Below are 24545 nucleotides of genomic sequence, written 5' to 3'. Positions count from 1 at the left end.
GAGACTGACATGGTTGATACACTGTGTGAAGTGCCTCATTTGAAATTGTTAAGAACATTATTCAGTGTCCTTGGTGTTCCTACAGTAGTCAACATTAAGCATTTACCATTTCAATAAAACAAACTGGTATCACAAACATTGTAACCTTAGGGGTTGTCCTATTTTTCTCATTTTGAATTTTGTTTAATCTTTATATGAAAAAGACAACATAATCAATTTAGGAAATAGACAGTATTTTTATTTTTATAAACAAAAACCAGAGAACATTTTGATATATGTTTCATAAATTGCTTATGATAACACAAAATTACAAGAATACAATCAAAGATATGGTTATATAAGGAAACCAAATGCAAAAATGAATCAAAGAAGAACAATTTAAAAAAAGAATACAAAGTATTAACTGTAACTGAACTACATGATCATAGATTACAGACATGGTACATTATTGGGCTGATACTTGATCCTTTTTTAGGAGAAGATTAAAGTGTTTACCACACATAGAAGATACCTGGGTGGGCCTGCCCCAGTATATTTCGGCCCTGTTTTTATCTATTTTTTATTCATTCATAATATTGCAGCGTGCACGAGAAAGCGAGCAAGAGTTCAGGCGGGCGCGAGGACATCACTGAGCGGATGGAATTTTTCTGTGCCTGAACCCTCCATGCAACATAAGAAAACTCCTGTTTAAAAAAAAAGATTCCCTCTCGACTCCTGCGGAGAGATAAGACGCAGAAAATCCATGAGAGCAGAATCACGTCATTCTGTGGGATACACTGGATTATGTAGAAATCTTGGGGTTAGGTTCAGTTGTCCTTTTTTTTTGTATTATTCCTACATGGGTGTAGTAATGAACTCTTCTGGGTTCTCTATAACATCTAAAAAGAGAGGGGAAATATGAGGGCTTTTGATTAGTACATGGCCTCAGAGGACATCATTCTACTTTTTAACTTCTTTTTTTTAATTTTTTTTTTAAAGGAATTCTAAAAAAAAAAAAATAAGTACGTAAATTTAAATCCTGATAACCTTACTTAATGTCCTTATACGTATTTCTTATTGAGAAAGACAAGGACATGAGAAAAAATTCTTTAACTCACCCTCATTACCAGCCGAGGGTGTTAGGATGTTATGGAGAATTATTAAAATACATCCCAGGAGGACAGCCAAAAAGATTGCTTTGATAGCCACAGACACAACAGGGAAGGAAATACCTGAAAAATATTAACATATCAAACAAAATTAGAGGATGGCATTTACATTGACAAGTCATTGTAACTTTTGCTGCTTTGCTAAAGTGTTCATGATGGATGAAGCCGGGTCTTCAAGATAGATTTACAGTTTAAGGTAATGTGTAGTTATCATTTAAATCTACATTTGAACTCTGTATCAGATTTTATTTAACTGGTCACCTTTATTAAAGAGCTTTACAGACATGGCATGCTCCAAATACTGTCAGGATTTGTTGTTGATCCTGCTACAAGGACAGTGGCCTCAGTGCATGGGATGCCTGCTCTACTGACTGAGCTAAACCAGCACCCTATGTTCTTCAAACTTGTTGTCAAATGAAAGTTAATAACTATTTTTTTTACTACAAGAATTTGATAGTCGATTGGTTTTGTTTAGACAAAGTTGAAGAACAGTCAAAATGAGGATTTTTGTAGGATCGTCAACTACTGTACCTTTGCAGATTTTCAGTTGAATAACTGTTTCTTCTTTGCTCACATTGTTCCAAACAATACACATTAAGCTTCCAGCCAGCTGACTCTTTAAGCTGATGGTAACATGTTTAAGACTGGGTTCGTCTTGTGTAGTTCTAGTCCCTGTCAGAGATTGTATGTTAACTCTACTGCTGTTCAGGAACTGGCTGTTGTCTTTTGTCTGCATGAGTAAGTTTCCGTCTAAAGTCAGACGGAACTCCACTCCATCTCCCTCAGAGGAGCAGCCGATGTTGATCTGTTCTGACGAACACATCTGAGAAACAGCTGGCTTTGACACTGGAGCTGGAAGACAAACACAAAGAAACATGTTAAGTACCTACAGTACAAAATACAGGGCAGAATAACCTCAACTTTTTATCCTTTTTGGAGCTATAGCTTTTTTAAATCCCTATTTTAATGGTTAAACTAACTCCTGAAAAAATCTTTTAAGTTTCATGAATATTTTATAACTATTTTGTAGCAAATAAGGATTAAACCCAAAGGAAATAGAACACAATGTAGACAATAGGGAATGTAAATTAATGGGTGTTATATACAAAGTGTCACCTCCAGAACTACTTAGTTTTGGTTGTGGTGCTGTAAACCAGATTATGGAAAACTTTGTGAAATGGTTAATCATAGGCTAAAGAAGAATTCCTGGATTTGGAGAGGTTTCGGACCCTTCCCCCAAAAAAGAAATCAATTGACCAAATTGAAACCTTTTTGTTTAGGAAAAATATTTAAACATATAATGTAATGCTGGCAGATGAAGATAACAAATCATAATATATGCAAACATACTAACTCAGTGTATTAACTGCCTACAGTTGCTGAATGTACACGTCTTTGATATAATTTTGCATCAGGATCCTCATGCTAATAACATGCATACATTATGTTTATGTTCTTTTGTCTTCTGGTAGTCAAATGGCCTTAGAAGTGGAAGTCTTTGGTTGATTGTAAAACATTTATTAACCTCTCTGTCATTATTCTCCGTCTCTCTCTTTACCTTCTCAAACTATAACAATAAAATAAAAAAATCTTGAATTTGTAGTTTCAGCTAAAATTAAATCTAAGAATAAAGAGACCTTTATTAAAAGTTTGAAGAACATGGGGTGCTGGTTGGCTCAAACACTAGAGCAGGGGTGTCAAAGTCTTATTGGGTCGGGGGGCCAGATTTGTGCAAATGAGACCTCCAGTGGGCCGGACTAATTTTGCAGATATGACTCTATAAAACTCAACACATGGATATATTGTCTGCTGAATGATTAGAAAAAAAGACAAAATAAGGTACTTGTACAGAAAACTGCATGCAACCGCATACAATGTAAAATTACATTAAGCAGAGGGGTAAACAAGTGACCATTAGATCTTTATTTTTTAACACGTACAGTGATTCCTGTCGAACAGGATCTTTCAATAACATAAAGACATATCAGTGTCACACACTGAAATACAATTTAACTTACCTTCAATTTCTACGTGCACATTTACTTTTCTTATTAAATTCCCATTTACACTATATTCTTCCAACATGTAGTCTCCAGAGTGTTTCTTTGTTGCTTTTCCCAATTCAAGTCTTCCCTTGGTGAAAAGTTCAGTCTGATTGCTGTGATTGACGTATTCCTTATGTAGACTCTCTATCTGATTTGTGTATAATTTTAAAATCATATATTTCTTGTCTTTCTTCAACCTTACATCTCTATCTGCAGTGTTTGGCAGGTGAAAAACCAACAGTTGTCCCACCGCTCCATAACATTGCTGAGTTCCAGTAGCTTCAGTGAAATTACATTCAATAGAGCCTGAAATCAACAAACAAAAAATCTTAAACAATAGTGTCTTACTTCAGTTGCAAAACTTCGTAAAACAAGAAGGTTAAAGCATTTTGTCATTAAATCCAAATATGTTTTAAATGTATACTGCTGCCTTAGTCATACTGTATACTTTAATTTAACCAGTAACTTGATGGCTAAATGATTAACTATTAAACTAGACTTCTAAATTGATTATTATGGCAAATGTTTTTTCTCTTTGATCAAATATTTAAAAAAAAAAATACAGAATAACAGACTATAACACAGAACTGCCACCAGATACGTGTGCATTGCATGTCTACTCCACTCGGGTACGGCTCTGTGCTCCCTCGCCAGTCAACACTCGCAGGCAGCTTTATCAGAGAGCCTCACGGAGCAGCGCCGACGGACAGTTGGAGTCCTGAGACCAAGGAGTTACTGCCGTATTTACAGTATCATGCAGAACAGCGTGAGATAATATGATATACAGTATGCCATAAAAAACTGTATAAAAACCCTTATTAAACATAAGGTCATTGTGTTGAAATTGATGCGCCTTAATCCAGCACAAATAGAAGCCTTGCAGAAGACTCTGGACTGCTGGAGCCAGGACAGAGCTGAGACGCACACACATTGACTAAAGTAAAAAGCTATCAGCTCTGCTGCCGTGGCGGAGCGGAGACGGACAGAACACGCATCTGGTGGAATTTAGCAGTAACACACTTTAAAACTGTAGTGTACCTTGTGCCAGAGCTGTTGCTGCCAGAGCTGTGATGATCACGTAGAAGTGTTTCATTTTCTTTCTGTTGTATAATATACATTCAATGTAATTAAAATTCTACTTTTAATTATTAAATTATTTAGACAGTTGCACATCAAATCTAAAATGAAATGTTACAGTGAAGTTTGTCTATTGCATTGAGTTTTTGAACTATTTTAGAAATGGAAAAAAAGGACATCCTCAGATTTAAGAGGACTTCATATATTTTGAATAATAAAAATGTAGTAAACCTACCCGCTTTCTTTCACCAATCTCAGCTCAAAAATATTTCAATCATATGTCGTGATATACTCGCTTTACAGAGGTGTGATGTCTCACGCTGAGGTTATTTTAGACTGACCGGTTTTTTGACTGAGGGCTGGTGAAAACTCTTCTCGTCTTCTTCTTGTGATCTCATATGATTCAAGGAAGTGTTTTTAAAAGTGCTTACCCACAAACTACGTAGGCAGCAACAATAAACCAATGTCTATAATCGGCCATAGCTCTTCTTCTGGTCCGCGGTATACCAACCAAAGGTCTTTTGTTTGATATTTCACACATATACTTAATTATACTGTGCATGTAGTAACTATTGTTTAGCAATAATGTCACACGGTATTTATTGAAGTAGCTGTTTAACCTTTGAGGTCATACATTTAGATAAAATATTTAAATAATGACTTTTATTTCTAATATGCCAACATGAATTAAACACTTTATGTACCTATAAGTTCCAAGTTACAAAAAAGCAGTGTTGTAGTCTAGTCCCCAAGTCCGGGTAGAGACTCAAGTCTGAGTCACCTCGTACCACCTCTGAAAATATTTGGCTCTCCAAGTACCACCATTATGGTAGACGTTAAAATACACTGTAGGTTTATTTCAACACGCATTTCATGCAAGAGGCAAATTAATTCATAAAAAGAATATTATTTATTATTGACTGCTGGCAGCCACACTGCAGGACTACTAAGGGCTAGTGCTAGAACTTGCACACACAAAAGTGCAGAACATTAAAAATGACAACTTTATACCAACAACCTGTTTAGAAATATTTAGTCTCCAGTGTTTCCCACATAAACACAATACCTGGGCCCAAGTATATTTACGACCTGTTCTCATTTAATTTTCATTTATTCATAAAATTGCTGCGTGCCTGAGAGAGAGAGAGCGCGTGAGAGTGCAGGCGCGCACTCTGCAGGCTTGGTGCAAACAACGCTGCTTTATTATAAGTCTCTGCGTTCAACATAGCAAAACTGCCTTTTTTTAAAAAAATCCCTCTCGACTCCTACGGAGAGTTAAGACATCAAAGCTAGAGAATCAAACACAGGTGAGACTAATGACACAGGTGAAGACAATGAGGGCATCACAATGGAGGGAAACACACAGAGGAAGGAATGAACACAAGACAAGAAACACTGAGGACAACTACAAAATGAATACATTAAACACTGAAGACACACAGAACTCAAGAATGAACAAAACACACTAGAACATAAAGAAACACTGAAAAACAAAACTAAAAAAGACCAAATCATGATATTATTTGTGTTAATAAACATCTTATTAATGTTTATGGCGGTATATAAACTGTTAATACATTTCTAATAAGAGCCTATAAGTGTCTTATAAGACATAATAAAGGTTTTAATTATGCCTATATTAACACTTATATAGTCTTATTTGTGTTAATATGAATCTAATAAGGTCTATATATAATAATGTCTTATAAGTGACTTATTACCTATTAATTACAGCTTATTACAAGCACCTTAATATAAAGTGTTACCATATATTTAACATGGGTTTAGTAAATTTTTTAATACATTTTGATATTTTAGTGTCAACATTGTCATACAATTCTACATATTGTACGTTTAAGAAGACTCATTGTACACTTGTCATCCCTGTCATTACTTATCTTGTTATAATCAAAGCCACTTACAGACATAAAAAAACATGTTCAATTTCAAAGATAGGAAAACAACTTTTTATAAACGTAATAATACAATTTAAAGGTCTTACTTCTGAAGAATGACTAAAGGGTCTTTTCTTTCTGGGCAACAAGCAAAAGAATAACATTAAAAAAACAAAATTATGGCAAAAAGAGGATGAAATGTCATTTTCAATACCATACACCTTTGTGCTTCCTAAATGAGGAAATATACATTTAATGTCTACCCATGAATATCAGACTTTGTATCGACATTCCAACAGTTAAAAAAACTGCTTCTACCAAAAAATGAAAGCACATACATAGGTGATTACAAATTTGAATGCCAGCATAACCAATTGCATCATTGTTTGAACATATTAAATGCATTGACATTTGTTTAAGCAAGTCAATATTGGTATTTTTTTGGCCAAAACTCATATTAGGGCTTAATGTAGTTGGCTTTTAATGACTTTTTAAGGCTGATGTTGGGAGAGTTTTGATACATGACAAGAGGAAAATGCTGTTGTTCATCTTAAGTCAAATCAGAAAACTGTATTGTTTAGGCCTGTGTTGAGGAAAGTGTTTTACGGCACATTGTTGCCTCCTTGTGGTCAATAGCTGAAAACCATTTTTTTTAATAACACCACTGTACCATTAGTTTATTTCCTGTCCACATTTAAAAACAAGAAATAACACAATATGGGTGCCTATGATTCTTTTTCAGGTAACTATATCCCTTATTTTTTACTAGTATCATATCAAAGTTAAAAAAAACATGACAGGTCTAGTCAATTTATATTAATTTAGATGTTTTAGTGTAAACATTCTACATATTGTATCTTTAAAGCCCCCAAGTGGCATGTGAAGCAGAGTTTAAATTATGCACATTGAGATCAACATCTTATGGATCAGGATGACAGTTCATGAATAACAGCTTGTGCAACAAATGTTAAATAGATTTATTTTATTTTCATGATCATTTACTGAAGCAACGGCTGTTGGCTCCATCTTGTGGTCGACAAAGATTCCTACATTGCTTGTCACATAAGAGACTTTAGAAATTTAGTAAGCACCTGCAAGAACAGAATAGATCCACTAGATGTCATGAGTGAGCAACACTTTTGAAAGCTCGGCAAAAGGAAATCAACAGAAGAATAAAATGAACAGAGATAAACATTTATTATACAAACCATCACTGTATAGAATCTATCAGCTACTTTACAAAGCATATTGACCCTACATGGTCCGACCCTCAAATAATGACTAGTCTCATTGCTAAATTTTATACCCATTACTAAAACAGTGCTTTGTTTTCTTTACTTAAGGACACCATATGATTCTTCAAAAAATATTCACAGTACTGCACACAAAGTAAATCTTGTGAAGTCGAGACAAAAATTAAGCAAGCACATCGTCTCTCATATGCAGCCTCCAAAATGATACAAGGTGCATCACCATGTGCCTAAAATAACATCAACAGAAACTGTTGCTACTAAGAGTTACTGCAGCTTTATTCTATAAAAGAAACCGGCAACTGAAGGATTTATTTCTAGCTGCGATGAGTGTTCTTCATATGACCACTGTTTCCGCTATATGCATCTATTAGCGGAGGTGCACCACTGCTGAAATTTGACCTACGCTTTTTTTTTAATGAGAGGAGAAAGTAAATTAAATGAGAGAAGAGGGGACAGGGCTCCATCTTATCTCTTTAGAAACTAACGTTATATCAATTTGCTTTATGGAATATAATATGACCACCGCTGCTGACTTTTTTTTGAGAGAGAGGAAAGGGGAAATGAAATCTTTCAAAATAACTCACAAAGTTAGAAACTGACCAAATTGTTAAACGTGTAAACGTAAGGGATGGGATATATGAGTATATTTCCGACCATTTTATTTAATTTTTCATTTATTCATAAAATTGCTGTGTGCACAAGAGAGAGAGAGAGAGAGTGTGACAGAGTGCTCAGAAATCACACCTCTAATGCGAGCATGATAATAGACAGATGTGCCTATCTGTTTCAGTACCATCAGTGTAAACACTGATCACTCAAGGCTTCATTGTGAGTTCACCTTACAATTGATAGTTATACTGACAGTAGGCTGCTTATAATTCTGGTCTTCTTGTGTTCTGTGGTGGAGCTCAGGAAGTGGTTAAATATTTTAGACAAGGCTTATCTGACACATACCGGTACTTGTTTTTGCTAATTATAAACAGAGGTTATGACAGTTTTAAGAATGCTGTAGTCAGCTTAAACATTATGCACAGTGACTTATTGCATAATTTGTGTCTTTAATAAACAGTACATCCTATGGCAGAGTTAACATACGGTGTGAATGTATTGAATGAAATCACTTTTTAATTTAAAACACTTTTGCTTTTTTAAGGGTTAGAAAAAGAAAATCAGACAGGCCTCTTGTGAACAACAAATTATTTCCCTTTAAAATGTTGTCATTGTGTTTTGTACAATTCTTACATGTGTGTAGACAATTTCCTCTTCAGGGTTCTCTGTGACTTCTAAAGAGAGAGGAGAAATGGGAGGGCTTTTGATTAGTAAATGAACTCAGAGGACATCATGTCTACTTTTTAAACTTTTTTTTAAAGGAAATCATTCCCATGGCATGATATCAAACTAATGTAGAGCAAATACAAAGGCATATCAGTGTCAGACACTTAAATACAATTCAACTTACCTTCAATTTCTACGTGCACATTTACTTTTCTTATTAAAGTCCCATTTTTACTATATTCTTCCAACATGTAGTCTCCGGAGTGTGTCTTCAATGCTTTTCCCAATTCAAATCTTCCTTGGTGAAAAGTTCAGTCTGATTGCCATATTCCTCATGTGGCGTCTCTATCCGTTTTTTTTTACATTTTAAGATAATACGTGTCTTGTCTTTCGTCAACCTTACATCTCTATCTGCAGTGTTTGGCAGGTGAAAAATCAGCAGTTGTCCCACCGCTCCATAACATTGCTGAGTTCCAGTAGCTTCAGTGAAATTACATTCAATAGAGCCTAAAAGCAAGAATGTTGAAACATTTAGTCATATCAGAATATTTCTTTAGTATAACGCTGTCCGAGTCAACTTAAATGTATGTATACTTTAGAATAACCATGACCTTATCGGCCAAACTACAACTTAAATATTTAAGTGAATTTCAAAATGTGTTAGATAGATAGATAGGAACTTTATTAATCCCTTGGGAAGGTTCCCTCAGGAAATTCAGAATTGTAATTGAAAAGTGTTGATTACTTTGGTAAACTTTCTTTATCGTAGATCAAATATGAAAACCTTTTTCCAGAATCACAGACTATAACACTTTTCAGTGTACCTTGTGCCAGAGCTGTTGATGCCAGAGCTGTGATGATCATGTAGATGGATTTCATTTTCTTTCTGTTGTCCAACATGAATTAAACGTAATTAAAATTCAACTTAAAATCATCACATTATTTTACAGTTAAACATCGAATCTAAAATGAAACGTACACTGAAGTTGTTCGTTTGTTAAGTTATCTAGTACATTTAATTTTTGAACCGTTTTAGAAACGGGAAAGAAACATAATATTGTAGTAAACCTACCTGCAATCAGATGTTGTCATGTACTCGCTTCACAGTGGTGTGATGTCTCACTCTGAGGCTATTTTAGACTGACCGGTACTTGACAGAGGGCTAGTGAAAACTCTTCTTCCTGTAATGTCGTATGATAAGATTCAAGGAAGTGTTTTTAAACGTGGTTAAGTTAGTTATTAAAGTAGCTGTTTAGGCATTGAGTTCATACATTTAGCTGTGCTGGTTACAAACTACAAGAGGTCTTTCTTATACTCTATTCGCCTGTGAACATAAATGGGATTAACAGTTGGAGTTAGTGATGCAACGATTCACTCAACTCACGATACGATTCACGATACTGGGCTCACGATACGATTCACGATACTGGGCTCACGATACTGGGCTCACGATACGATTCTCTCACAATTTATTTTACAAAATGAGACTGAGGAAAAATTATGAGATGACTGAAAAAGATTCCTTTAATTTTTTCATGAAAACACCAATGCGTAATCTCTTTGGCTCTTGCACTCGTTTGGGCGAGCGGGGCTGAAAACCCACTTGTTAGTAGGTTTGGCCTCCGCAGCTGATAAGACCTGCTTGTTACAACCAACCGCCTCTCCTCTACAGCTGCTGACGCTCACGATATTACTGCGATTCATTTTTCAGAGTACCGATGTGAACTTTGACACCTTAGAATCGATTTGTAACTGCCTCACGATTACATCCCTAGTTTGAGTCCCTCTAAAGCTGTTCAATACTACACAAACTACATATTGTAAAACTCAGCAAAAAACTGAGGTCAAATTTATAGGAGTATCTGATGTACCATTGGTAATACTTGTACTTCATTCCAGAATTAAAGTTTACAAAGGCGTAGATATGGGCACAATTGATCAAGGGAAGTTTTTGTCTTTCTTATGAAATGTGAGTGGTTCCAACACCCATATATAGTGACCATAGACTGTAAATATCAATGGACGAAGCCTGAGTGGCGTCACCCATCTGTTACAGCAGGGGTCTCTGGAGTCCCATCGATGACTTAGCCATGCTTGAAATGCTGTCTCAACTAGAGCTGCAACAACGAATTGATAAAATTTGTTGCGTCGCGCGATTAATGCGTCACTCCGCATGTCGCAGACTGGTGACGTACACGCCGAATTGTTTACATGCCGACAGGTCAGCGTGGAGGATCTAAAGTGTGGGAGCACTTCACAATGCATAAAAACTAGGGCTGGGCACGTTAACGCGTTATTTTCGCGTTAACTCATTAATTAATTATTGCCGACAATTATTTTATCTCGCATTAACACAGTTTTTATTATTTATTTTCTTATTGTAAAAGTCTGTTGCTCACTGGCTTTTATTTTGTAAAATTCCATCGTGAGCGAGCCTAGTATGTTGCTTACTGCTGCGCATGTCTGCTGCGGCGCTCACAGGAAAGAGGAGAAACAGTGTTGCCAACTTGGCGACTTTCTCGCTAAATCTGGCGACTTTCCAAACCCCCTTGGCGACTTTTTTGGCAACAGCTACTAGCGACAAATCTAGCGACTTTTTCTGGTGTTATTGGAGACTTTTTTGGTGCAAGAAGCTGACGTGAAAGCACGTATTGCTCTGCAGTTACTGTCCTCAACGAGCAGCGGGTGCTGCCGTGAGCCCCTCCCCCTTCCAAAAGCACTCACAGGCTGTCAATGTAGCCTCGCGCAGCAGACCCTGCTACAGTCAGAGAGCAGAGACCCACGCCACTCTGCGTCCAGACTGCAACGAATGCAATAAGCTTTAGTTTTGTATTTATTTGCTTTGATTACATTGTTTAAGTTGAGAAGTACATTTACAATAAAAGTGCGCTATACACTACTTTTGAATTCATTATTGGATTTTGCGTATAACAATGCGATTAATCGCGATTAATCACAGGAACTCATGCGATTAACGCAATTAAAACTTTTAATCGTTGGCCAGCCCTAATAAAAACATGAGTTAGTTGCAAGCTTTGCAATAGCGATATGGCGCGGCACGGGAGGACCACAGTGATGATGCAGCACCTGAAAAGTAAACATGTCGGAGTCATCGCTGACTAGGAAGGGAGCTCGACAACAGGGTAAGTCACTACAAAATCCCATGTTTGTTCCGTTTTCAAGTAAGAAAATGTAACGTTAGTCTCTCCGGTTGCTCGGCTGGTGCTTGTGTTTACTTTTATCCAGCTTGACAAGCGTGAAAAGTTAATTAAAGTAACGTTAGCGTTAGCTGGTTAATGACGGCGGTAGAGCAAACTTTCTACTTTGCCAACGCCAAACAAGCTTAGACTAAAGAAAACGTTTTATTATTTTGACATTTAGGCCTACGTTCAATACGTTGTCAGATATATGCTTTGCTTTTTTCCCATATTATTTTCTGTTGACTTTGGAATATATTTGTGTAGGTGTGTGTTTTACATTTTATTTTATTTAAAAAAAAAAATTTAAAAGCACCTTGTCAGCTTGCTGTAAATAAATAAACAATTAAAAACAAATGTACTTACTACAATGATTTAATAATTTAATGATTAAGCTTCCAGTGTTAATTTTCTGTAATAAGGTGAGAGTTAAGACACTGCACTGTTTGCAAGTGCATTTAGACACTTAATTAAATTTGTGCAAATAAGTAGTTTTTAAGGTACCTGTGTTGGTGTAAATAAATATATATTATAAAAACGTGCGTTGTCTCTGCAAGTGCTCTTTGGGTTACTTACTTGCCTTTACATAACAATAATTCATAACTAAAACAACAAGGCATATTGATTCGATGTAAATTGTGCTGTTTTACATACTAATACTATCTTTGTCATTGCAGAAAACAATCATGTACACCACAGCAAGCATCCGTCTTGACAGATAGCATCCTCAACATGCTCATCGCTGACATGAGGCCTCTGACGATGTTTGAAAATGAAGCTGTAACTTCACTACAATGATCCCCACCTTGAACCCTGGCTACACTCTTCCCTCAAGGACCCATTTCACAAAGCTCATGGAGACATCCAAGCAGTAACCTGTTGTTTTTGCACTTTTGTTTGCACTGTCAATGAACTAATGTTCTGTTTTTGAATAAACATATTGAAATTATTTATTTTTTTATTTTTTTATCTGATTCATCGATTAATCGGAAAAATAATTAACCGATTAATCGATTATTAAAATAATCGTTAGTTGCAGCCCTAGTCTCAACCTAACCTTCAGTCAACCTAACTACAGGCTAAGAGCTGGAGCCAAGCTGGGTTTTTCAGCCTTTTGACCAACGGCTACATTGCACCTGCCTGTCCACAGGTCAGCTACGTGCTTTTTCATTTTTTTGAAACGGTCTATAAACTTGTTAATTTCTGCCGTTAATTTGAATTGTGGTGTTTACGGGACTTACAAGCTTTTGCAGTCAGCCTCAAGTCGACACTCAACAAACTGCAGGGTTTGGCACTTACGCGTCAGCTTCATTCTTCAACACCAGAGGTCTCAGCTTGATTACCTGCTTTGGTTTAATAACTTATTTAATTATATTATAATCTTATTTCTATAAAGGACCCATGAAGACACAACAACTTCCTGGTTCTCACAGTATGGAAAATGTTTGATTTCAAACCCATCAAGTATGACTCATACTTTCACACTAACTATTTTCACTGTCAAGGAGATAAAAAAAACACTTCCTATCTCTCTTCAATGTTTTGCTTAAACCCATCACTAAACTTTCTCAGGTTAAGTCATATTTAACTGTGGGAGACTGACATGGTTGATACACTGTGTGAAGTGCCTCATTTGAAATTGTTAAAGAGTAACTAAACCCTAAAACCACTTTTTTCAACTATAAACCTCAGTATTAAATAGTGTTATGGATCAATCCAAGTTCCAATCTTGACATTTGAGTACAAAGTATTGAAATTTGAAATATTGTGTTAGAAATGTGCATAGTGTCTGCCCTTCCGTTTGAAAAACTCTTAACGGCTGTGTGGAGTACAGTACTACGTAGGAGTGAATTACTACGTCACCAAACCTATAAAAGCCTCATCACCCAACTCTGCGAACTGTGGGGAGTCAAGTGTGTGTGTGTATTTGTGCGTGTGGGGCAAACATTGTATCATGTTGCGGCTGATAAGGGTGCAAAGCAGTGAGTGGGGGTGTCTTACCCCCCGCCCCCGCCCCCCTCCCCCGCCCTCTCGAAGTTGATACATTGACATTCTAAATGCATTTTTTGAAATTCCAGGGTAGAGCAGTACAGCTGAAAATATGGGATTTAGTTACCCTTTAAGAACATTATTCAGTGTCCTTGGTGTTCCTACAGTAGTCAACATTAAGCATTTACCATTTCAATAAAACAAACTGGTATCACAAACATTGTAACCTTAAGGGTTGTCCTATTTTTCTCATTTTGAATTTTGTTTGATCTTTATATGAAAAAGACAACATAATCAATTTAGGAAATAGACAGTATTTTTACTTAAAAACAAAAACCAGAGAACATTTTGATATATGTTTCATAAATTGCTTATGATAACACAAAATTACAAGAATACAATCAAAGATATGGTTATATAAGGAAACCAAATGCAAAAATGAATCAAAGAAGAACAATTTAAAAAAAGAATACAAAGTATTAACTGTAACTGAACTACATGATCATAGATTACAGACATGGTACATTATTGGGCTGGTACTTGATCCTTTTTTAGGAGAAGATTAAAGTGTTTACCACACATAGAAGATACCTGGGTGGGCCTGCCCCAGTATATTTCGGCCCTGTTTTTATCTATTTTTTATTCATTCATAATATTGCAGCGTGCACGAGAAAGCGAGCAAGAGTTCAGGCGGGCGCGAGGACATCACTAAGCGGATGGAATTTTTCTGTGCCTGAACCATCCATGCAACATAAGAAAACTCCTGTTTAAAAAAAAAGATTCCCTCTCGACTCCTGCGGAGAGATAAGACGCAGAAAATCCATGAGAGCAGAATCACGTCATTCTGTGGGATACACTGGATTATGTAGAAATCTTGGGGTTGGGTTCAGTTGTCCTTTTTTTTTGTATTATTCCTACATGGGTGTAGTAATGAACTCTTCTGGGTTCTCTATAACATCTAAAAAGAGGGGAAATATGAGGGCTTTTGATTAGTACATGGCCTCAGAGGACATCATTCTACTTTTTAACTTATTTTTTTTTTTTTTTAAAGGAATTCTAAAAAAAAAAAAAAAATTCCATTATGTCAAATTGATGTAGAATACAACATTAATTTAAATCCTGATAACCTTACTTAATGTCCTTATACGTATTTCTTATTGAGAAAGACAAGGACATGAGAAAAAATTCTTTAACTCACCCTCATTACCAGCCGAGGGTGTTAGGATGTTATGGAGAATTATTAAAATACATCCCAGGAGGACAGCCAAAAAGATTGCTTTGATAGCCACAGACACAACAGGGAAGGAAATACCTGAAAAATATAAACATATCAAACAAAATTAGAGGATGGCATTTACATTGACAAGTCATTGTAACTTTTGCTGCTTTGCTAAAGTGTTCATGATGGATGAAGCCGGGTCTTTGTAATATAGCATTAAGTAAGATCTTTTACTTGCTTTTTGTAACATAACAATGAGTAAGGTATTTTTACCTGCTTTTTGTAAAGTGCCTCGCGATAACACTTGTTATGAGTTGATGCTATACAAATAAAAATTGATTGATTGATTTGTAAAGCCAGAAAGATGTCTGTCGAATATTTACTCCTTCCTCCGAGTGTTCAAGATAGATTTACAGTTTAAGGTAATGTGTAGTTATCATTTAAATCTACAAATCTAATCTAATTTGATTTTTATAATTTGAATCTGATTTTATTTTACTGTTCACCTTTATTAAAGAGCTTTACAGACATGGCATGCTCCAAATACTGTCAGGATTTGTTGTTGATCCTGCTACAAGGACAGTGGCCTCAGTGCATGGGACGCCTGCTCTACTGACTGAGCTAAACCAGCACCCTATGTTCTTCAAACTTGTTGTCAAATGAAAGTTAATAACTATTTTTTTTACTACAAGAATTTGATAGTCGATTGGTTTTGTTTAGACAAAGTTGAAGAACAGTCAAAATGAGGATTTTTGTAGGATCGTCAACTACTGTACCTTTGCAGATTTTCAGTTGAATAACTGTTTCTTCTTTGCTCACATTGTTCCAAACAATACACATTAAGCTTCCAGCCAGCTGACTCTTTAAGCTGATGGTAACATGTTTAAGACTGGGTTCGTCTTGTGTAGTTCTAGTCCCTGTCAGAGATTGTATGTTAACTCTACTGCTGTTCAGGAACTGGCTGTTGTCTCTTGTCTGCATGAGTAAGTTTCCGTCTAAAGTCAGACGGAACTCCACTCCATCTCCCTCAGAGGAGCAGCCGATGTTGATCTGTTCTGACGAACACATCTGAGAAACAGCTGGCTTTGACACTGGAGCTGGAAGACAAACACAAAGAAACATGTTAAGTACCTACAGTACAAAATACAGGGCAGAATAACCTCAACTTTTTATCCTTTTTGGAGCTATAGCTTTTTTAAATCCCTATTTTAATGGTTAAACTAACTCCTGAAAAAATCTTTTAAGTTTCATGAATATTTTGTAACTACATTTTGTAGTAAATAAGGATTAAACCCAAAGGAAATAGAACACAATGTAGACAATAGGGAATGTAAGTTAATGGATGTTATATACAAAGTGTCACCTCCAGAACTACTTAGTTTTGGTTGTGGTGCTGTAAACCAGATTATGGAAAAACTACAGGCCGGTAAACTTGTGAAATGGTTAATCATAGGCTAAAGAAGAATTCCTGGATTTGGAGAGGTTTCGGACCCTTCCCCCCAAAAATAAATCAATTGACCAAATTGAAACCTTTTTGTTTAGGAAAAATATTTAAACATATAATGTAATGCTGGCAGATGAAGATAACAAATCATAATATATGCAAACATACTAACTCAGCGTATTAACTGCCTACAGTTGCTGAATGTGCACGTCTTTGATATAATTTTGCATCAGGATCCTCATGCTAATAACATGCATACATTATGTTTATGTCCTTTTGTCTTCTGGTAGTCAAATGGCCTTAGAAGTGGAAGTCTTTGGTTGATTGTAAAACATTTGTTAACCTCTCTGTCATTATTCTCCGTCTCTCTCTCTACCTTCTCAAACTATAACAATAAATGAAAAAAAAATTGAATTTGTACTTTCACCTAAAATAAAATCTAAGAATAAAGAGACCTTTTATTAAAAGTTTGAAGAACATGGGGTGCTGGTTGGCTCAAACACTAGAGCAGGGGTGTCAAAGTCCTATTGGGTCGGGGGCCAGATTTGTGCAAATGAGACCTCCAGTGGGCCGGACTAATTTTGCAGATATGACTAAAACTCAACACATGGATATATTGTCTGCTGAATGATTAGAAAAAAAAGACAAAATAGGGTACTTGTATAGAAAACTGCATGCAACCGCATACAATGTAAAATTACATTAAGCAGAGGGGTAAACTCTGGCATTGCAAACTGCATGTTGGCACGTTGAAATAATTAAATGTTCCACAATACAGAAGAAAACAACAATATTTAGGTTTTGTATAAATGTCTGTGTGATTATTAGATCATTTTTTAATATTGCAAGGTTAAAGAAACATTGATACAGATATATATATTTTTAAATAATGACTTTTATTTCTAATATGCCAACATGAATTAAACACTTTATGTACCTATAAGTTCCAAGTTAGAAAAAAGCAGTGTTGTAGTCTAGTCCCCAAGTCCGGGTAGAGACTCAAGTCTGAGTCACCAAAGAAAAGTCAGAGTCCTACCTCAACCTGAGTCCTCAAGGTTGAGTATGAGCCAAGTTTCAAGACAGGCTTTAGCGCATTGGTTCTCAAACTTTTTAGACTGCGTACCACCTCTGAAAATATTTGGCTCTCCAAGTACCACCATTATGGTAGACGTTAAAATACATTGTAGGTTTATTTCAACACACATTTCATGCAAGAGGCAAATTAATTCATAAAAAGAATATTATTTATTATTGACTGCTGGCAGCCACACTGTAGGACTACTAAGGGCTAGTGCTAGAACTTGCACACACAAAAGTGCAGAACATTAAAAATGACAACTTTATACCAACAACCTGTTTAGAAATATTTAGTCTCCAGTGTTTCCCACACAAACACGATACCTGGGCCCAAGTATATTTCCGACCTGTTCTCATTTAATTTTTCATTTATTCATAAAATTGCTGCGTGCCTGAGAGAGAGAGAGCGCGTGAGAGTGCAGGCGCGCACTCCGCAGGCTCGGTGCAAACAACGTCGCTTTATTATAAGTCTCTGCGTTCAACATAGCAAAACTGCCTTTTTAAAAAAAATCCCTCTCGACTCCTACGGAGAGTTAAGACCTCAAAACAGAGCAGAATCACATCATCTTCAGAGCTAGAGAGAGAGAGATAGAGATAGAGGGAGGGGCAGTGATAAGGTCCGCTGTCCGTACATGCATCAAAACTGAAGCTTCTCCTGGCTCCGTTTAAAAAATGTTAATGTACAGCTGCTTGCTGCAGATTGTGTGCTGAACTTCAATAAATAACAGAAACGGAATATCAAGTGGAACTTTTCAAAACGCGAGGCGTACTCCTGTTGTTTATGTCTGTGCATGAGCATAAATTGAGCAGATTAAAGTTGTTTGTTGCAAAAACTAGATTAATTTAGAGGGAAAACACATTTGAAATACAACCAAATAGATACAAGACAGATAAGAGTATGACAATAAAATAAAAAAATGGCGTTTTATGCTGAACGGGGTTTTTTTTATATTGTGGAGATTTCTTTGCGTACCACCGGTGGTATGCGTACCATAGTTTGAGAACCACTGCACTACAGTGTACGCTGAGGAGTATTTAATGATGTGAGAGTGAGTAGTTGATACAGAAAACCACGCACCCAGAGTCCTCACCCATTGCACTCTGTTAAACCTTCCTCATCATCTCCCTCTTTCTTCCTCAGTTCCTCCTACTCCTTCTGCTCAAAGAGGGACTTTTTCTTCCTGAAGCTGAAGCGACAAGGCCTTGTTGACGCTGTAAACGGGTGAGTTGGTTATATAAGTGATAAGTAATCTCATGAAAACAGACGTTGGCCAATAAAGGGATGCGGCATACCTGTCACTAGACTAAATGTTGCGATAAAATAAATCTGAACAATCAAAATCCTAGTAAGGGGACACCAGAAGAAAGTGTCCATGTCTAAAATGACCAATAATACATGATTCTTAAAAATACAATATGTAGATTCAGCCGCCAGGGAGCTCTCAATCAATACTACAATAACAAAAGATGACGTTGAGGCTGGCGGGAAATCATGGGAGATTTATCTTACATCTTTTACCCCCCAATACATGACGTTTTTATCAAAACAGCAAATACAGCAACAGTACGACGGCTTTCAGTAGGAATACCTGCTTCCTCATGTAGCGGGCTTTGACGTAACATCCAGTGTTTCCACGGTAACGATAAACATTCTCATGGCGGCTCATCATGGTGGCCGCCTCGACAAAACACGTCACGTTACAACTATAAAATTACAGATTTCTCTGGCTTGGATAACTGTTGGAAATATTTGAGGTAATGTAAATACCCAACAAAAAATATATATATTTAACACAGGTTTAGTCAATTTTTAAATAAATTTAGATATTTTAGTGTCAACATTGTCATACAATTCTACATATTGTACGTTTAAGAAGACTCATTGTACACTTGTCATCCCTGTCATTGCTTATCTTGTTATAATCAAAGCCACTTACAGACATAAAAAAACATGTTCAATTTCAAAGATAGGAAAACAACTTTTATATATCTCATACCAGTGCAGGCAAAAGATGAATGTGTGATTAAATATAACTATTGTTTTTAGGGACACCTGCTCTGCTAACTGAGCTAAACCAGCACCCTATGTTCTTCAAACTTGTTGTCAAATAAAAGTTAATAACTGAATGTTTTAATTCAAGAATTTATATTTGATTGGTTTTGTTTAGACAAAGTTGAAGAACAGTCAAAATGAGGATTTTAGTAGGATCGTCAACTAAAGTCAGACGGAACTCCACTCCATCTCCCTCAGAGGAGCAGCCGATGTTGATCTGTTCTGACGAACACATCTGAGAAACAGCTGGCTTTGACACTGGAGCTGGAAGACAACAAAAAGAAACATGTGAAAGAGCCCATATTATGCTATTTTTGGGGTTCATATATTTAATTTATGTACCTACTAAAGTATGTTCATAATAGCTAAAGTTCGAAAAAAGTGTCTGTTTTCATGTACTGCCGCTCCATGCACCGGCTCGCTTCTGACTCTCTCTCTAAGGCTCTGAAGTGCCCACGTTCAGAGTCCCCACGTGGGCCAAGTCTGATCTGATTGGTTGGCCTGTCGGCTCTGCCGTAATTGGTCAGTCGCTCAGCACGGTTCTCGGAAATGTCTCGCCCCTTTTACCATATTGGGAATGCAGCCACTTTGGCTCCGTCCGAGGGGAGCATAAACATTAGCACCTTAGCACTACTGTGCTACCGCAGGCTACGGCATACCGTGGGCGTGCTACAGAAGTTAATGGGCGTGCAACATGAGCTGCTGGGCTTGCCACAACGAGCCAATGGGCTTAGATCAGTGATATCACACTGACAAGACGTCACACTGACAAATTTTTTTCGAGGGGGGCTAGAGCCGAGCGTTACATGCAGCTAATGCTGCAGCTAACAGGAGGACGTAGGAGAAGCCGCGTTCACGCAGACTTTGAATTTTTGCAAATAGATGTGCCTAAACATGCACAGGACACTTGGAAAACACACTAATGAGCATAGAAAACCAGAAAAAGCACAATATGGGCCCTACAGTACAAAATACAGGGCAGAATAACCTAAACATTTTATTCTTTTTGGAGCTATAGCTTTTTTAAATTCCTATTTTAATTGTTAAACTAACTCCTGAAAAAAGCTCTTTTAATCCTGCAACTATTTTTTTATATAAAGATAGGAGCAAGAAACCAAATGGGTTAATTATCGGCCAATCAACATCCTCCCTGTTATAAAACATTATTGGAGAAGGCTGTAACAAGACATTAACACACTACCTGGAAAAAAATAACTTTATGCACCCATTACAATTTGGGTTCAGACCAAAATCATCTACAGAAAGTTCTAATTGTTACCTTCTGGAAATTGTATTTATGTATGGACAAAGGTCTCCCTAGACCTTAATAAGCATTTGATCCTGTAAATCATAGCATTCTCATTTCCAAACTTCAAATGTTATTCTCTGTATTCTCTCTACTGGATCTGTCCCTGCCAAATAAATCAGAGGAAACAAATAATAAAATCATATAGAACTAGTTTATATAGCAATACATGAGTAAACTAAATGGAAATACAACATGTTATATAAAGAGTTCCGAAACCATAAAGAGTCAACTAACTAACTATAAAATGTTTTACCTGTCCGTCATTATTCTCCGTCTCTCTTTCCCTTCTCAAACCATAATAAAGTCCAGCAATAATTGTTATAGACATATAGTTAAAAACTATTTGCATATTTTTTCTTGCAAATGACCATTAGATCTTGATTATTTTAACACGTACATTTATTCACAGTGAAACAGGATCTTTTAATAACTGATAAGACATATCAGTGTCAGACACTTAAATACAATTCAACTTACCTTCAATTTCTACGTGCACATTTACTTTTCTTATTAAATTCCCATTTCCACTATGTTCTTCCAGCATGTAGTCTCCGGAGTGTGTCTTCAATGCTTTTCCCAATTCAAATCTTCCCTTGGTGAAAAGTTCAGTCTGATTGCCATATTCCTCATGTGGCGTCTCTATCTGATTTTTTTTACATTTTAAAATAACACGTGTCTTGTCTTTCGTCAACCTTACATCTGTATCTGCAGTGTTTGGCAGGTGAAAAACCAACAGTTGTCCCACCGCTCCATAACATTGCTGAGTTCCAGTAGCTTCAGTGAAATTACATTCAATAGAGCCTGAAATCAACAAACAAAAAATCTTAAACAATAGTGTCTTACTTCAGTTGCAAAACTTTGTAAAGCAAGAAGGTTAAAGCATTTTGTCATTAAATCCAAATATGTTTTAAATGTATACTGCTGCCTTAGTCATACTGTATACTTTAATTTAACCAGTAACTTGATGGCTAAATGATTAACTATTAAACTAGACTTCTAAATTGATTATTATGGCAAACGTTCTTTCTCTTTGATCAAATATTTAAAAAACAATTTACAGAATAACAGACTATAACACAGAACTGCCACCAGATACGTGTGCATTGCATGTCTACTCCACTCGGGTACGGCTCTGTGCTCCCTCGCCAGTCGACACTCGCAGGCAGCTTTATCAGAGAGCCTCACGGAGCAGCGCCGACGGACAGTTGGAGTCCTGAGACCAAGGAGTTACCGCCGTATTTACAGTATCATGCAGAACAGTGTGAGATAATATGATATACAGTATGCCATAAAAAACTGTATAAAAACTCTTATTAAACATAAGGTCATTGTGTTGAAATTGATGCGCCTTAATCCGGCACAAATAGAAGCCTTGCAGAAGACTCTGGACTGCTGGAGCCAGGACAGAGCTGAGACGCACACACATTGACTAAAGTAAAAAGCTATCAGCTCTGCTGCCGTGGCGGAGCGGAGACGGACAGAACACGCATCTGGTGGAATTTAGCAGTAACACACTTTAAAACTGTAGTGTACCTTGTGCCAGAGCTGTTGCTGCCAGAGCTGTGATGATCACGTAGAAGTGTTTCATTTTCTTTCTGTTGTATAATATACATTCAATGTCATTAAAATTCTACTTTTAATTATCAAATTATTTAGACAGTTGCACATCAAATCTAAAATGAAATGTTACAGTAAAGTTTGTCTATTGCATTGAGTTTTTGAACTATTTTAGAAATGGAAAAAAAGGACATCCTCAGATTTAAGAGGACTTCATACATTTTAAATAATAAAAATGTAGTAAACCTACCCGCTTTCTTTCACCAATCTCAGCTCAAAAATATTTCAATCATATGTCGTGATATACTCGCTTCACAGAGGTGTGATGTCTCACGCTGAGGTTATTTTAGACTGACCGTTTTTTTGACTGAGGGCTGGTGAAAACTCTTCTCGTCTTCTTGTGATCTCATATGATTCAAGGAAGTGTTTTTAAACGTGCTTACCCACAAACTACGTAGGCAGCAACAATAAACCAATGTCTATAATCGGCCACAGCTCTTCTTCTGGTCGTCGGTATACCAACCAAAGGTCTTTAGTTTGATATTTCACACCTATACTTAATTATACTGTGCATGTAGTAACTATTGTTTAGCAATAATATCACACGGTATTTATTGAAGTAGCTGTTTAACCTTTGAGGTCATACATTTAGATGCTGGTTACTCTTAACAGCCACATGCGCATAAATGGCTTAGAATAAGAATAAGATCTTTATTATGCTCGTATCTTCACACTGCATGTAAATTTACCCGAAATAAGCGTGATCTAGAAACACAGTTAAGCAGTGAGTACAGTATGTTATTCTTCTTTTCTCTAGTCCCTCAATTAAACAACTTTTATTCGCGAGGGGAGGAGTCAGCCGTCGGGCCGGCTATGTAAACATACAGAAGAAAAACTCAGAGAACATCACAGACAGCGGGACTCGGTGTTACACCCATTGTAGACAGTCATTACTCACTCAGTTATTTTCAGAGGATATACTTGATTTCTATTATATTTAATGTGAAAAATCGCACATAAAGCCTTTAAGTCAAATCAGAAAACTGTATTGTTTAGGCCTGTGTTGAGGAAAGTGTTTTACGGCACATCGTTGCCTCCTTGTGGTCAATAGCTGAAAACCATTTTTTTTGATAACACCACTGTACCATTAGTTTATTTCCTGTCCACATTTAAAAACAAGAAATAACACAATATGGGTGCCTATGATTCTTTTTCAGGTAACTATATCCCTATTTTTACTAGTATCATATCAAAGTTAAAAAAAACATGACAGGTCTAGTCAATTTATATTAATTTAGATATTTTAGTGTAAACATTCTACATATTGTATCTTTAAAGCCCCCATGTGGCATGTGAAGCAGAGTTTAAATTATGCACATTGAGATCAACATCTTATGGATCAGGATGACAGTACATGAATAACAGCTTGTGCAACAAATGTTAAATAGATTTATTTTATTTTCATGATCATTTACTGAAGCAACGGCTGTTGGCTCCATCTTGTGGTCGACAAAGATTCCTACATTGCTTGTCATGTGTACATAAGAGACTTTAGAAATTTAGTAAGCACCTGCAAGAACAGAATAGATCCACTAGATGTCATGAGTGAGCAACACTTTTCAAAGCTCGGCAAAAGGAAATCAACAGAAGAATAAAATGAACAGAGATAAACATTTATTATACAAAACATCACTGTATAGAATCTATCAGCTACTTTACAAAGCATATTGACCCTACATGGTCCGACCCTCAAATAATGACTAGTCTCATTGCTAAATCTTATACCCATTACTAAAACAGTGCTTTGTTTTCTTTACTTAAGGACACCATATGATTCTTCAAAAAATATTCACAGTACTGCACACAAAGTAAATCTTGTGAAGTCGAGACAAAAATTAAGCAAGCACATCGTCTCTCATATGCAGCCTCCAAAATGATCACGAGGTGCATCACCATGTGCCTAAAATAACACCAACAGAAACTGTTGCTACTTTCAAGAGTTACTGC

General features: G+C 36.4%; 2 protein-coding genes and 2 long non-coding RNA genes across 6 annotated transcripts in view; 1 reads left to right on the top strand and 3 right to left on the bottom strand.

The window, feature by feature from the left end:
- LOC132988029 (organic cation/carnitine transporter 2-like) overlaps positions 1–24545 on the top strand; it is a 61825-nt gene that overhangs the window by 6266 nt on the left and 31014 nt on the right. The window contains exon 2 of the mRNA XM_061055113.1: positions 18761–18841. The gene's annotated coding sequence lies outside the window, so the exon portion shown is untranslated. The remainder of the gene's footprint in view (positions 1–18760; positions 18842–24545) is intronic.
- On the bottom strand, positions 1309–4702 carry LOC132988028 (uncharacterized). Of its 2 annotated transcripts, none has more exons than XM_061055109.1 (4): positions 4612–4702; positions 4232–4293; positions 3167–3499; positions 1309–2000 (listed from the first exon to the last, which is right to left on the bottom strand). In XM_061055109.1, exons 2-4 carry the CDS (start codon positions 4284–4286, stop codon positions 1570–1572), a joined length of 819 nt encoding a protein of 272 aa, XP_060911092.1. In that variant the 5' UTR covers positions 4287–4293; positions 4612–4702; the 3' UTR covers positions 1309–1569. The 2 variants fall into 2 exon arrangements, with proteins under 2 accessions (XP_060911092.1, XP_060911091.1); XM_061055108.1 differs by having other exon boundaries at positions 4506–4616.
- On the bottom strand, positions 9031–9910 carry LOC132988813 (uncharacterized). The gene is made up of 3 exons (XR_009675871.1): positions 9766–9910; positions 9518–9579; positions 9031–9200 (listed from the first exon to the last, which is right to left on the bottom strand). It is a non-coding gene; the product is annotated as an uncharacterized LOC132988813 (long non-coding RNA).
- LOC132988032 (uncharacterized) lies at positions 17769–22941 on the bottom strand. Of its 2 annotated transcripts, XR_009675778.1 has the most exons (4): positions 22789–22941; positions 22515–22576; positions 21679–21782; positions 17769–19936 (listed from the first exon to the last, which is right to left on the bottom strand). It is a non-coding gene; the product is annotated as an uncharacterized LOC132988032 (long non-coding RNA). The 2 variants fall into 2 exon arrangements; XR_009675777.1 differs by lacking the exon at positions 17769–19936 and having other exon boundaries at positions 21483–21782; positions 22789–22932.

This window comes from Labrus mixtus, chromosome 14, assembly GCF_963584025.1.
Source record: "Labrus mixtus chromosome 14, fLabMix1.1, whole genome shotgun sequence".
NCBI lineage: Eukaryota > Metazoa > Chordata > Actinopteri > Labriformes > Labridae > Labrus > Labrus mixtus.
Note: the sequence above shows the minus strand (reverse complement) of the source record. Positions and strands in the feature narration are given on the sequence as shown.